A 12,712-nucleotide genomic window follows, 5' to 3' on the forward strand; every position below is an offset into this window, starting at 1 on the left:
AGTATGATATTAGTCAATATAAAAACGATATGGCTGTTTCGCATTTATTTTATATTTTGATCGTAGATAATGTTTGGTACATCCAATAAGATTTTTTATGTAATGAAATTCATCCAACTATACTTGGGTTATTGATGTACGGACTAACGTGACGCCCGCCGGCATGCAGACGAAAGGCCATGCTTTTCACAAGATCTGCAAACGCGTGGTCGGACGCCACGTTGTGATTCTCGTCGGGGTCCGTCTGGTGGTCGTACAGTTCCGTGCCGTGATTTCTTGTCCAATCCGGCCTGTGGAGCTGGTAAGAGAATTCGACCCACTTCGTGTACCGGTAACGATCGAAGCGAGAAAGAACGGTCGGTTCGCGTATTTGCCACCCGTTGCAAAATTCTGCAGAGCACTTACTGCAGCCTTTGCGATTTTGTCATCTACAAGCGGGTCGTTCAAGAGCTGGGAATCGTTCAGGTACATCCAACTAATTTCGCTAACTTCATATCTCGACGCTCGCGGCATAATGTACGGATCCGTCCACGAAAACGGGGCATCATCGTGACTGTCACCTACAGGGTGGAATATTTTCCCAATACTGGCGGTAAGCCTGCCGTGTTTTTTGAAGTACTGCGGTATAGTCGTGAAGTTCCCGCTCACCTTGCGCCAGTACGTTTCCAGGTCGTAAACGTGCGTCGTATCCGGTCGACGTGACGTCAGGAAGGACGTGCGGCTCGGACTACAAAGCGCCTGCTGTACGTACGCCTTTTTCAGGAGGAGGCTTTTCCGCACCAAAGCGTCGATGTTTACGCGAATGTATCTGAGGGTCATCACGTGACGGGAACTCAGTACCTTGGTAACATCCTTAATCCGCTCTCATATCATCGATCGTAATAAACAGCATGTTGTTCGGTCCGGTTTGCGGTGCGGCACCAAAGAAGTGAATAAGCATACACCTGAAACGACATTCATCTGTGCTTGGTCTTGTAGCAATAGTATTACAGAATAGGAACGACCTACATGTGCCTTATAATCAATAGATAATAACGCAACGGCTACTATTAAAGATAATAGTCCTTGCAAATTAACCGTGTACTACGGTGACATAAACGTGACATGTTGTACTTTCTAATAAATTAATAAGTCGTGGGGACGAGAAAAAAAACTTGAGAAAACAAGCGTAAGGCTCAATTGCTCGTTGTCGGCTACCCTTAATTTACATTTAAAGGGGCCTTTTCACGTTTTGGTAAATTGACAAAATTTAAAAAAATAGTTTAAGATTCGCAAATTTTCGATTTATTAATGACAGTTGGGAGTTCACTAATACTGAACATTTACCATGTTCTAAAATATCCAATATATGCATCTTTTGACGATTTAAAAACCTGAAAATTATAAAGCGTTGCAACGCGAAACGATTGAATAATTTGGAGAGTACTGTTGTTGTTGTTATATTTTGTGATACTACGAGGATTGCTGTTATAAAGTATAAAATACATCATCTGTATGAACACGGATGGCCGCGTGGTCTAAGCGGGAGACTTTTACTCCAGGGCTCCAGGAGTCAGTGGGTCAAGCTCAGGTGAGGTTTACTTTTTTCTCTTTAATTTTATTCTTGTTTTTTTTTACTGGAGCATTTTAGATCCAATGTTTAAATTAATCAATATAAAAGCATTTAATGACAAACTTCAATAAATGCCAAAATCTGTGAAAAGGCCCGCCTTTAAGCATATGTTCTGTACCCCGGGTAATTTTGAGTATACTTAAGAGCTAGTTGCAATAATCAAACTCCCAGCTATTGACCCTCTGAGCTGTACGTATGTACCTATAAAAGCTCAGAGCATTCAAGAAGAACTAACTTAAGAGCATCCGGGATACTTTTAAATCGTACCAAAGCCGTCAATTACCAATCGAGCCAAAGTAAGTCATGGGAACAACATAGGTAAATCGCGGGAAGCATTAAGTTATTCGTGGGAACGGGATTGCTTATTCGTTGGCACTACATAGGTTTCTTGTATGAACGACTTGATTACGTGTGGTAACGACATTATCAGCCAATCAAAAATGCACGTGTGTTTATTGCATGTTTTAACAAGGCTGATACAATGCATTAGGGGGCTAACTCAATTTCGGACGTTTTAATCGGACGGAGTCGCGTTTTTTAAACAAATATTTTCAAACTGTGTTAAATTCTGATTTTTTTATTTAGCCGTTGCAACGAAGTAGTTATCTCGTTCCCAAAAGTTACATAGTCGGTCCCGCAAGTTACTTAAGTCGTTCCCACGAGTTACTAAGTCGTTCCCACGAGTGACTAAGTCGTTCCCACGAGTAAGCTTGATCGTTAGTTACCACGACCAACGCATTCGTTCTCACGACTTACTACTCGTTCCAAAGAATTAGTTATCTCGTTCCCTCGACTAACTAAGTCGTTCGAACGAGTGAACAAATAATATAACATGTATTTACATAAATAAAAACAAGTTTATGTTAAATATGTGCTACCATAGTGAATGAGCGTTCCTGAAGCAACGTCACCATTGGGTCAGCGAGTGCTAAAATGTGTCAACAAACGATCTTTCAGATCTTTATGATTATATAAAGATCTTTTGCCTTTATATCAACAAGTTGTGCCAATATATATTGAAATAATATTCGTTATCATTATTACATAACGATATATGTCCATATGTGTATAATACATTCGTATCTGTATATTTTTACATTTTATCTATATTTAAGAAAATTATATATATTCACAAATAAACGCCGCTGAAAAAGACCGAGAGGTCGAAAGCTACGACAAATTTAATAAAAGCGTTTTATTTTTTATAAACGGCTAAAAGCGACTTTATTATATGCAACAACGTGATGGCATATCCCGAAACGGAATATATTGAATTTGCGCGACTAAAGAAAGTTATTGGGAAAATTTGTCGATATGAAAGCCACAGACAGTTCCTGCTGGATTGTATAAATTCAGATCTTATTCCTACGGGGTTCGACATAAAATGGAAAATAGATCTTGAAACCAACAGGTATGAGGCCGCCAGTGTATCGGACATTTTACACAAAACATCGCTTTCTCTGATGTCCGAAAGTGTCGCCGTTTGTGACCGTGTTTTAAAAGAAACTCAACTAGTGAAAATGGGTTATGAAAGTAAGCTTTCATCAATTATCAGTAAGCCGCAATTTGACAAGAAACTGTGTGAACTTACAGACTTATCATTGAAAATGAAAATTGATCTCCTAAGAAATAAAAAGAGAAAACTCAAACTACTTCGAACTCGGAAGATAAGTGCAGATGACCAGAGTGTTCTTTTGATTGAAAAAGATGGAAACTGCTTTTTCCGGTGTATTGCGGCAGAAATATTCGATGATCCCGAGAACATGAACTTGTAAGAACTTCTGTAACTTATCACATGCTGGACAATGAATCCACTTATAAGAACTATATTGATGGTGATTACGGTGTACACATAAGCTGCATGAAACAAAGCGATGGCAACACTCGCTCTTGGGCTACAGAGGCGGAAATATTAGCGGCTTCAACATTATATGACGTAGACATATACGTGAAACAATACAACAATTAATTTGACTTCCGCTAAAGATGATATGCTTATTCACAAATAAACGCCGCTGAAAAAGACCAAGAGGTTGAAAGCTACGGCAAATTTAATAAAAGCGTTTTATTTTTTATAAACGGCTAAAAGCGACTTTATTTTATATATATATATATATAATGGTTACAGGCATTCATGCACAGTTAGATGACGTTATATCACATTTGGTTTTGGTATTATAAGACGTGAAGGCGTTCCATTAAAGGGATCTTTTCACGCTTTGGTAAATTGACAAAATTGAAAAAAGTTGTTTCAGATTCGCAAATTTTCGTTTTAGTTATGATATTTGTGAGGAAACAGTAATACTGAACATTTACCATGGTCTAATATAGCCATTATATGCATCTTTTGACGATTTTAAAACCTAAAAATTATAAAGCGTTGCAACGCGAAACGATTGAATAATTTGGAGAGTTCTGTTTTTGTCGTTAATTTTTGTGAAACTACGAAGATTGATTATATAAGGTATAAAATACGTCAAGTACATGTACTTGGCGGAATAGCTCAGTAGGCTAAAGCGTTTTTACTTCAGGACTCTGGCAGGACTCCAGGGGTCACTGGTTCGAAACCTGGTCCGGGCAATGTTCTTTTCCTTTTTTTAATTTTATTATTGATTTTTTACTGGAGCTTTTACGATCCAATGCTTACATTTTTCGATATAAAGCATTTAATGAATAAGTTAAAAAATGCCAAAATCTGTGAAAAGGCCCCTTTAAATTGGTAACTTTGAACTGCGATACACTCTATGTACTATTGTAAATGGTGAATTCACGATTTTAGAGACAGATGTGGTATCAGTCCGATCTGTTCGAATTCATGTACATGGTGCATGGTTTCCTTGCGTGTTCGCTATAAAAGCCTAAACAAAGGACAAATATCGGTAAGCGCATTCTTGGTCAGATATAAGCTTACCTTAGCACGAAGAACTTATGGTGTGTTTTTGTTATCAGTAAACGTCCGGTGTCGTGAGTTCTACGGTAACCATCGTAAACTTTTATGGGACGCATCGATACATGTATCATTGCACGTAAACAAGATGTGGTTGTCGAACTGATAATGGCGTGGCTGTCAAGCTGATGATGGCGTGGTTGTAAAGTGACGATGGTGTGGTTGTCAAGCTGATATTTGCGTGGTTGTCAATCTGAAGACGGCGTGGTTGTTAAGCTGAATATGGCATGGTTGTCAAGCTGAAAATGACGTGGTTATCAAGCTGTTGATGGCGTGGTTGTCAAGCTGAAGATGGCGTGGTTGTCAAGCTGAGGATGGCGTGGTTGTTAAGTTGATGATGACGTGGTTGTCAAGCTGATGATGTATATTTGCCGTCATTACGTGTTTATTCAAGCATCACACTATCAGATAGACTTCATTCATTGTTATACAAGTATCTATACGGAACAGTTAGCAGTTGTTAACACCTAGCAAAAAGTTGATATCCAAATAGTTTCATTCGCGCATGACGGAATGTGATTATATGTGCGCAGCGGCGTGTAACTCATGCTTTCTTTTTCTTTGCACACGTGCTGAACTTACACAGTGACTTAGCACATGTACATGTACCTATTGTAGTTATCCCTGCTTACGTTTTTTTTCACTGTATGGTGCGTGTTTGTGACAATATTTTGATATTTATAATATAATGATATGTATAATATGTACAATGAATGAGAATGTGTGTGTGCGGCGTGCTTGCATTCTTGTCTGCGTGTGTATTGTGCTTGCGTACGTGTACGTAAAGATCGCTCGTTAGCGATACATGCGTCATCCGTATTGCATAAGATACCCTGTTTACATTCACACTCTATGCCCTGCTTTTAAGTGATAATTGGTTACCACGATGGGTCTTCCTACGAACAAATTTTATTTCAAAAGTGTGTGGCATTTACATTTTTGTTTCCGATTAACTGTGCGATTGTGTGTTGTGCCTGCGTGCCCACTTATGCGTAGACATCGTTAGTATGCGATAAATACGTTGCATAAGCTAACCTTCTTGTACTTATACTTTGTGTCCCTCTCACTGAACAAGTATTGTATAAGCAAACCTTTTTGTACTTATACTTTGTGCGTGCCCACTTATGCGCAGACATTGTTAGTATGCGATAAATATGTTACCCGTATTGCATAAGCTAACCTTTTTTACTTATACTTTGTGTCCCTCTCACTGAACAAGTATTGTATAAGCTAACCTTTGTGCACTTATACTTTGTGCGTGCCTACTTACGCGTATATATCGTTAGTATGCGACAAATAAATTACCCGTTTTGCATAAGCTAGCTTTTTGAACTGATACTTTGTGTTCTTCTCACTAAACATGTATTATATCAGCAATCTTTTTTGTACTAATACTGTGTGTCCTTCCTGTTGAACAATTAAGTATTGTATAAGCCATAAGCTAGCATTTTTGTACTTATACTTTGTGTCCTTCCTGTTTAAGTATTGCACATGCCAACATGTTTATATTTAATATACTTTGTGTACTAGTTATTGAACAAGTATTAATTGGCTCTCTTACAACGAAATTAACTGCCGTGTCCAATTTTTTTACCATATCTTCTTAAATTAAAAACATTAATTTCTTACTAAACATGTATTATATCAGCAATCCTTTTTGTACTTATACTTTGTATCCTTCCTATTGAACACGTATTGTATAAGCCATAAGCTAGCATTTTTGTACTTATACTATGTGCCTATCTCACGGAACAAGTATTGTATAAGCAACCCTCTTTGTACTAATACTTTGTATCCTTCCTATTGATCAAGTTTTGTATAAGCCATAAGCTAGCATGTTTGTTCTTATACTTTGTGTCTTTCTTACTGAACAAGTATTGTACAAGCAACCTCTTTGTACTAATACTTTGTGTCCTTCCTGATAATAAGTAACAGTTGCCCGCTTATGAAATACTCATTCCGTTATCCACAAATAACGCGTCCTAAATGTTTATAAATTGTTTAACGGTAAAAATGGATTTCTTCTCGCCAACTAATTTAAAATAAAATTTCACTGCCTAACATTAATAAATATGTTCTTTATGTACTCAATGAGCATCCTATTCAGTTAGGTTTCCAGAACATGCCCTTATGAAACAACATTACTCTGAAACAACTCAAATAATCAACTACTGCATGCGCTTGTGTTAAATACATGTATATACATGTATTGTACACTCCTAATGTTTTTTTTTCAAATATTATCAATCATCAGTTACTTCATTTACTTCCTTTCTTTTTTCTCTCGTATGGCGGCTTATTATCTCTTGTCTCTTTTCGATAACATCATACTCATGCTGGCTCATCTCCTTCCCTACATCATCCCCAGTGTAGTAACATGAAACTAAGAAAAGTCAAAGCCAGCTTGAGTATCCCGAAATTTAACTTCAGATTTTTAACACTTTTTATGATCGCCATTCACTGTCATCAAGATCACCGGTCTGCCTTCTCTATATATCTTGTTGCTACCCAACATGCCCATATCAAGTTTAAGACAAATTCCAGGCGATCCCGATTCCCACCAAGTGAAGCCCAACTGAAAAACACTATGTTTACCAAGCGGTTGATTTGTACATGCTTGCTTACGAACTCACTGGTTGTTCTTCTTATCATGATGCTATCAGGCGATGTCCATCCAAATCCAGGCCCGCTATCGACGTTTCGGACATCGTCAATCTCCTCCGTCACTTCCTCTGTCGATTCCGACATTGACCTAAAACACAATTTCTCATTGTCCATTTCAATGTTCAGAGCCTACTTCCCAAGCTGGATATCCTTTATACTGAATTGAACGATTTCGACATTCTTGCCTTCACTGAAACGTGGATTAATGATGATATTCCGAGTACAGATCTTCTGATTAACTCTTTCGAAGTTCCCGAACGCAAAGACCGTCAAGATAGACATGGGGGTGTAGCGGTTTATATCAAAGGAACCCTTTTTCATATGCGGCGAGATTACTTAGAAATAATTGGTGTTGAATGTATTTGGATTGAAATTACTGTCTCGAAACGGCCTCTGCTGTTTGGAGCCTTTTACAGACCCCCAAATACCACACCCCAACAACATTCCGCTCTCACAGACTCAATACATCTAGCTTTCGATACTGGTATCCAAGACATTATTATAACTGGCGATTTTAACCTGAATGTCAATGTCACGACATCAGCATCTAAGCTTAAGTCCATATGTGATCAGCTCTCACTTAAACAAGTAATTTCTGAAAACACGCATTTTACAGAATCTTCGGCAAGCTTAATTGATCTAATATTAACATCAAACCCAAACATCATTCTTTCTAGTGGTGTTGCTGACCCATTTCTAAGTCAAACAACAAGATATTATTGTCCTTTTTATGCTCTATTAAAACTTCATAAAAATCGACAACGTACTTACTCAAGACACGTCTGGCTCTTTGACAAGGGCGATTTTTCTAAACTGCGTCATTATATTTCCAATTTTGATTGGGACTCATTACAAAAAGAAAATATTGACATCTATGCAAAAAACATAAGTGACAACATAATTAAATTATCCAGTCAATGTATACCTAACAGAGATGTCCTCATTCGTAATAATGACCCACCCTGGCTAGACAATAATGTACGGCGTTATATTCGGAAAAGAAAACGCGCTTATCGTAAAGCAAAAAATACTAATACACCATTTTTGTGGCAAAAATTTAGAACAATTAGAAACAAAACGACAGAATTTATAAAATGCTCGAAAGGAAATTATTTTAACAAACTTACCGAAACATTAAAATCAAGCAGCAAAAGTTCCACAAATTGGTGGACCACATTGAAATTCTTTATTTAATCCTCGGGATACTCCGATATACCACCAATCCAATATGGCAACAAAATAATTGATGATGCATTCGATTAAGCAAATACTTTAAACAAGTTTTTTACATTCCAGTCAAATATTGACCACTGTCAAATACCAACATTACCGAGAGTCACAAACAGAACCCAATCAAGCCTCAGTCAACTTATTCTTGAACCATATGAAGTAGAACTAGTTCTAAAGGGATTGCCTCTAGGAAAAGCTTCTGGTCCTTATGGACTAAATAATCGATTGCTCATTGAATTGTCCTTAGAATTGTCTGGTCCTTTGAGAACGCTCTTCAACTATTCCCTTCGCACGGGATCCTTCCCGTCAATTTGGACAGACGCAAATGTTTGTCCAATTTTTAAATCCGGCGACCCGAGTCTTGTAAATAACTACCGTCCAATATCGTTACTAAATACAATTGGAAAAGCCTTCGAAAAAATAGTTTTCAAGCATACGTTCAATTACTTGCATGACTACAATATCCTAACGCCGTATCAATCGGGGTTTTTACCTGGCGATTGCACAACAAACCAATTAACGTATCTTTATAATATGTTTACCAAAGCTGTTGATTCGAGGAAAGAGGTCAGAGTAGTCTTTTGCGACATATCAAAAGCTTTTGATAGAGTGTGACATGACGGCCTAAATTTTAAATTAAACGAAATTGGAATATCTAACATTATGCTTACCGTTACTTGTTTTATATCGTATCTTTCCAACCGTAGACAACGAGTAGTCCTACCAGGTTCCTGTTCTCAGTGGAATGTCGTACCTGCCGGTGTCCTCCAGGGCTCTATACTAGGTCCCTTGTAATTTCTTATCTACATCAATGACATTGTTAATGACATGTGTGCAAACATTAGATTATTTGCTGATGATACCTCACTCTCAATCATTTTCGAAAATCCAACTCTTGCCGCAAACACTCTGAACGAGGATCTACAAAAAATATCCGTCTGGGCGTCTAAATGGCTTGTAAATTTCAATCCGAACAAAACAGAATCTTTGCTTATATCTAGAAGCACACATGACCATGCTCACCCTCCACTCATTATGAATAACACTCCAATTAAAGAGGTTTCTTTTCACAAACACTTAGGTGTAATTCTGACAGAAAATTTAAATTGGTCAACCCATATTAATTATATAAAAGAAAAGTGTCGAAAACGAATTAACGTAATGAGAAAACTTAAATTCAAACTTGATAGACAATCCCTTGAAACTATAAACATCTCGTTTAGTCGTCCAATTCTCGAATACGGTGACATCCTATTCGACAATTGCACACAGGCCGAAATATATGAGCTCGAAAAAATTCAACACGAAGCAGCAAGAATTGCTACTGGCACAACACAACTAGTATCTATTGAAATACTTCAATCAGAAATCGGTTGGGAATCTTTAGAATCTAGGCGAAATAAACACAAACTCATTATGTTTTACAAAATGAAAAATTCGCATGTTCCTGATTACCTTGCTGACCTTGTCCCGCTTACAGTAGGTCAGTCTGTCCCGTACTCTTTAAGAAATAGAAGCGACATTCAAAACGTCAACTTCCGAACATCATTCTATTAGAACACATTTCTACCTTCAACCATCGCCAGTTTCAATTCCTTGCCAAGTCATATTTAAAATGCACCATCTATTGCCGCATTTAAAAATATGTTGAATACAAAAACTGAACCTTCCAGTAGTCCAAAACATTTTTACCATGGGCCGCGAAATCTTCAAATTTTACATAAACGTCTTCGCAACAATTGTAGTTCTCTTGCTGCCCATCTTTTTAGATAAAAAACATTAATGACTCGTTTAAGTGCAATTCTTCTGACGAAATTGAAGACTGCAACCACTTTTTCTTTCATTGTGCTAAGTTGAGTGTAGAACGAGCTCAGCTTATAAATAGTGTATCGCACATCACTATATGTTTTTCTGTTTGGTGATCCTTCGCTTTCTGTCGATGAAAATTGTATCATATTTGACCATGTTCAGCGCTTCATAAAATCAACCATGAGATTCTAGCCGCCATCCATTTTCTTCTCTCTGCCACTCTTCTTCTCCATAAATTTCTACATGACCGTTTACAACCTCGAAATAAATACTATTTTTCTGTCCCCCCCCCCCCCCACTTCAATTTCTATTTCTTTTCCCCTGTAAAATTGCTTGTGTTTCTTTCCATAAATGTAAGTGGACTTGTATATACGTTGCAGTCTGTATTATGTTTTTTTGGACTTGAAAGTTGCATTTTGCATCTTGTATTGACAATTTACCACGACGTCATGACAAAATGTCATGCGTAAATATATTATTTATCGGCAGAGGGCTCCAGTAAGGTTCGCCTTTCAGCCCAATCCTCTGTCAATGTCATGTAACTTGTGAATATGTTACTATGTCGTAATAAATAAGTTTAAACCAAGCTGATGATGGCGTGGTTGCAAAGCTGATGATGGCGTTTTCCATGTTGCTGACTTTTTTTTCGCTGCAATTAACATTGTATGTTCAAAGAGTGAGATGGAATGTTAACTTTTCAACATACTTATCCGATTTAGTAACATAAACAATTGAAATATAAAACACGGACATATCTCATTGATTGTACAATTGGTTATTTTGGTTTAAAGGCCCAGTCTAATTATGATGCCGGTAGAGCCCCAGTGCGTGATCCGGGATCTACCAGGATGAACCGGTGCTCTACCGGGATGAACCGGGACTCCACCGGGGACGACCGGGATTAACCGCGGACAACCGGGGCTCCACCGGGAAAGTATTAAAATGTTTAATCCTCCGGGATGAACCGGGGGTCACCGGGAAGGACCGGCAACGACCCGCATGGCACCGGGAACAACCGGGACGGCATCGGGAACTACCTGGACGGCACCGTAGCTCCACCGGGGCCCATACAGACCCCGACAGAGTAACGGCAACGCCCCGGTTGTCGCCGGTGGTGCCCAAGTGGAGCCCCGGTGAATGCCGACAGAGTCCCGTTATAGCTACGTTACATCGGTAAATCGGCGCTCTGCCGGGAGGCCACCGGCATTCATCAGTGCTCCGCCGGGGGCATAACCGGCGACGACCGGGGTCAAACCGGGGCGTTGCCGTAGCTCTGCCGGCGTCTGATGCCGGTATAGCCCCGGTGAGTGCCGGCGGAGTTACAGTATACCGGGGCTCTGCCGGGACGCTGCCGACTTTCACCGGGGCTCCATCGGGGCATTACCGGCGACAACCGGGGCTTCACCGGGATAACCGTAGCTAGTCCGGGGTTGACCGGGACTCTGCCGGGTTGTTGACCGACTTCAACCGGGGCGGCACCGGGAAAAGTGTGACCGCGTTTAACAATTTCTTCGAATCATCCCGGTTCTCGCCGGTCGACCGGCGTTAGCAAACCGGGATGGACCGGGGCTCTATCGGCAATAGTGAGACTTGAGCTTAATTATTTTGTCAGAAATTCAGTCTTGAGTAGTACTAGTAGTTTAAAAATAGGACATTCGCAGCCATTTTGTTTTAAATGGGCTTTTGGGACCAATATAGTCTTATGTATAGAGATTATTGAGGTGAAATATCATATAATATGAGTCGGTTGGGGTTTCGGCATGTTTTGTGGATCAGTGACGCTCTTATTTTCGCTGGAAAAGCGGACCGATTCGCGTGACCATGTTTGGCGGGCTCTAATTTTTACGGGAGTTGTGAAGTTATTTTTATAAACTTCGCTATGTTTTTATTATTATCGTGCATATGGTAAAGGGACGATTGTTGTTTACGGACGAGACGTTATCATTCTTTAAAGACGATAGATTTGTAAACGTGATATACCCAGTACTGAAAAATTGCACCGTCAACTAAAGTCATTGATGAGGAATGCGTTATTGCTTATAACTGCTTATAACTTTCGACTGCATTCGAATGTTTAAACCTGCTTTTTTACCTGCTTGGTAAATCTCGCGGAAATATTCACAGTTGCATAATCTTAATACAAAGATCGTCGTAAAAGTTTTGCTGCGACAAGTTAATGTCTTTTTTCTACTATAAAATATGAAGTCCCAAAATGTTTTGTTTAAATCTTCTCTTTAAATCTGGTTGCATCTCGCTAAAAATTGCCCCACGAAAAACTCCTTAATGTATAGTTTGTTGCAAAAAAAGGAATTTCTCTTTTGACGAGGGTTGGCAAAATAATGTCATTTTGTTTGTGGTTCATTATGGAATATGGAATCCCCTCCCCTTTTTTCAATTCATCCAATTCAATTGCTTGGCGGATGTGCTGAAACGTTTTGGCAGTTGTATGA

General features: G+C 38.9%; 1 protein-coding gene across 1 annotated transcript; it reads right to left on the bottom strand.

Annotated features, from left to right (window-relative positions):
* Positions 1-30: 30 nt before the first annotated feature.
* On the bottom strand, positions 31-4,914 carry LOC127845687 (iduronate 2-sulfatase-like). Its single transcript, XM_052376771.1, has 2 exons — positions 4,524-4,914; positions 31-944 (listed from the first exon to the last, which is right to left on the bottom strand). Exon 2 carries the CDS (start codon positions 817-819, stop codon positions 187-189), a length of 633 nt encoding a protein of 210 aa, XP_052232731.1. The 5' UTR covers positions 820-944; positions 4,524-4,914; the 3' UTR covers positions 31-186.
* Between the last annotated feature and the right edge of the window lie 7,798 nt (positions 4,915-12,712).

The sequence above is a fragment of the Dreissena polymorpha genome, chromosome 9, assembly GCF_020536995.1.
Source record: "Dreissena polymorpha isolate Duluth1 chromosome 9, UMN_Dpol_1.0, whole genome shotgun sequence".
Lineage (NCBI taxonomy): Eukaryota > Metazoa > Mollusca > Bivalvia > Myida > Dreissenidae > Dreissena > Dreissena polymorpha.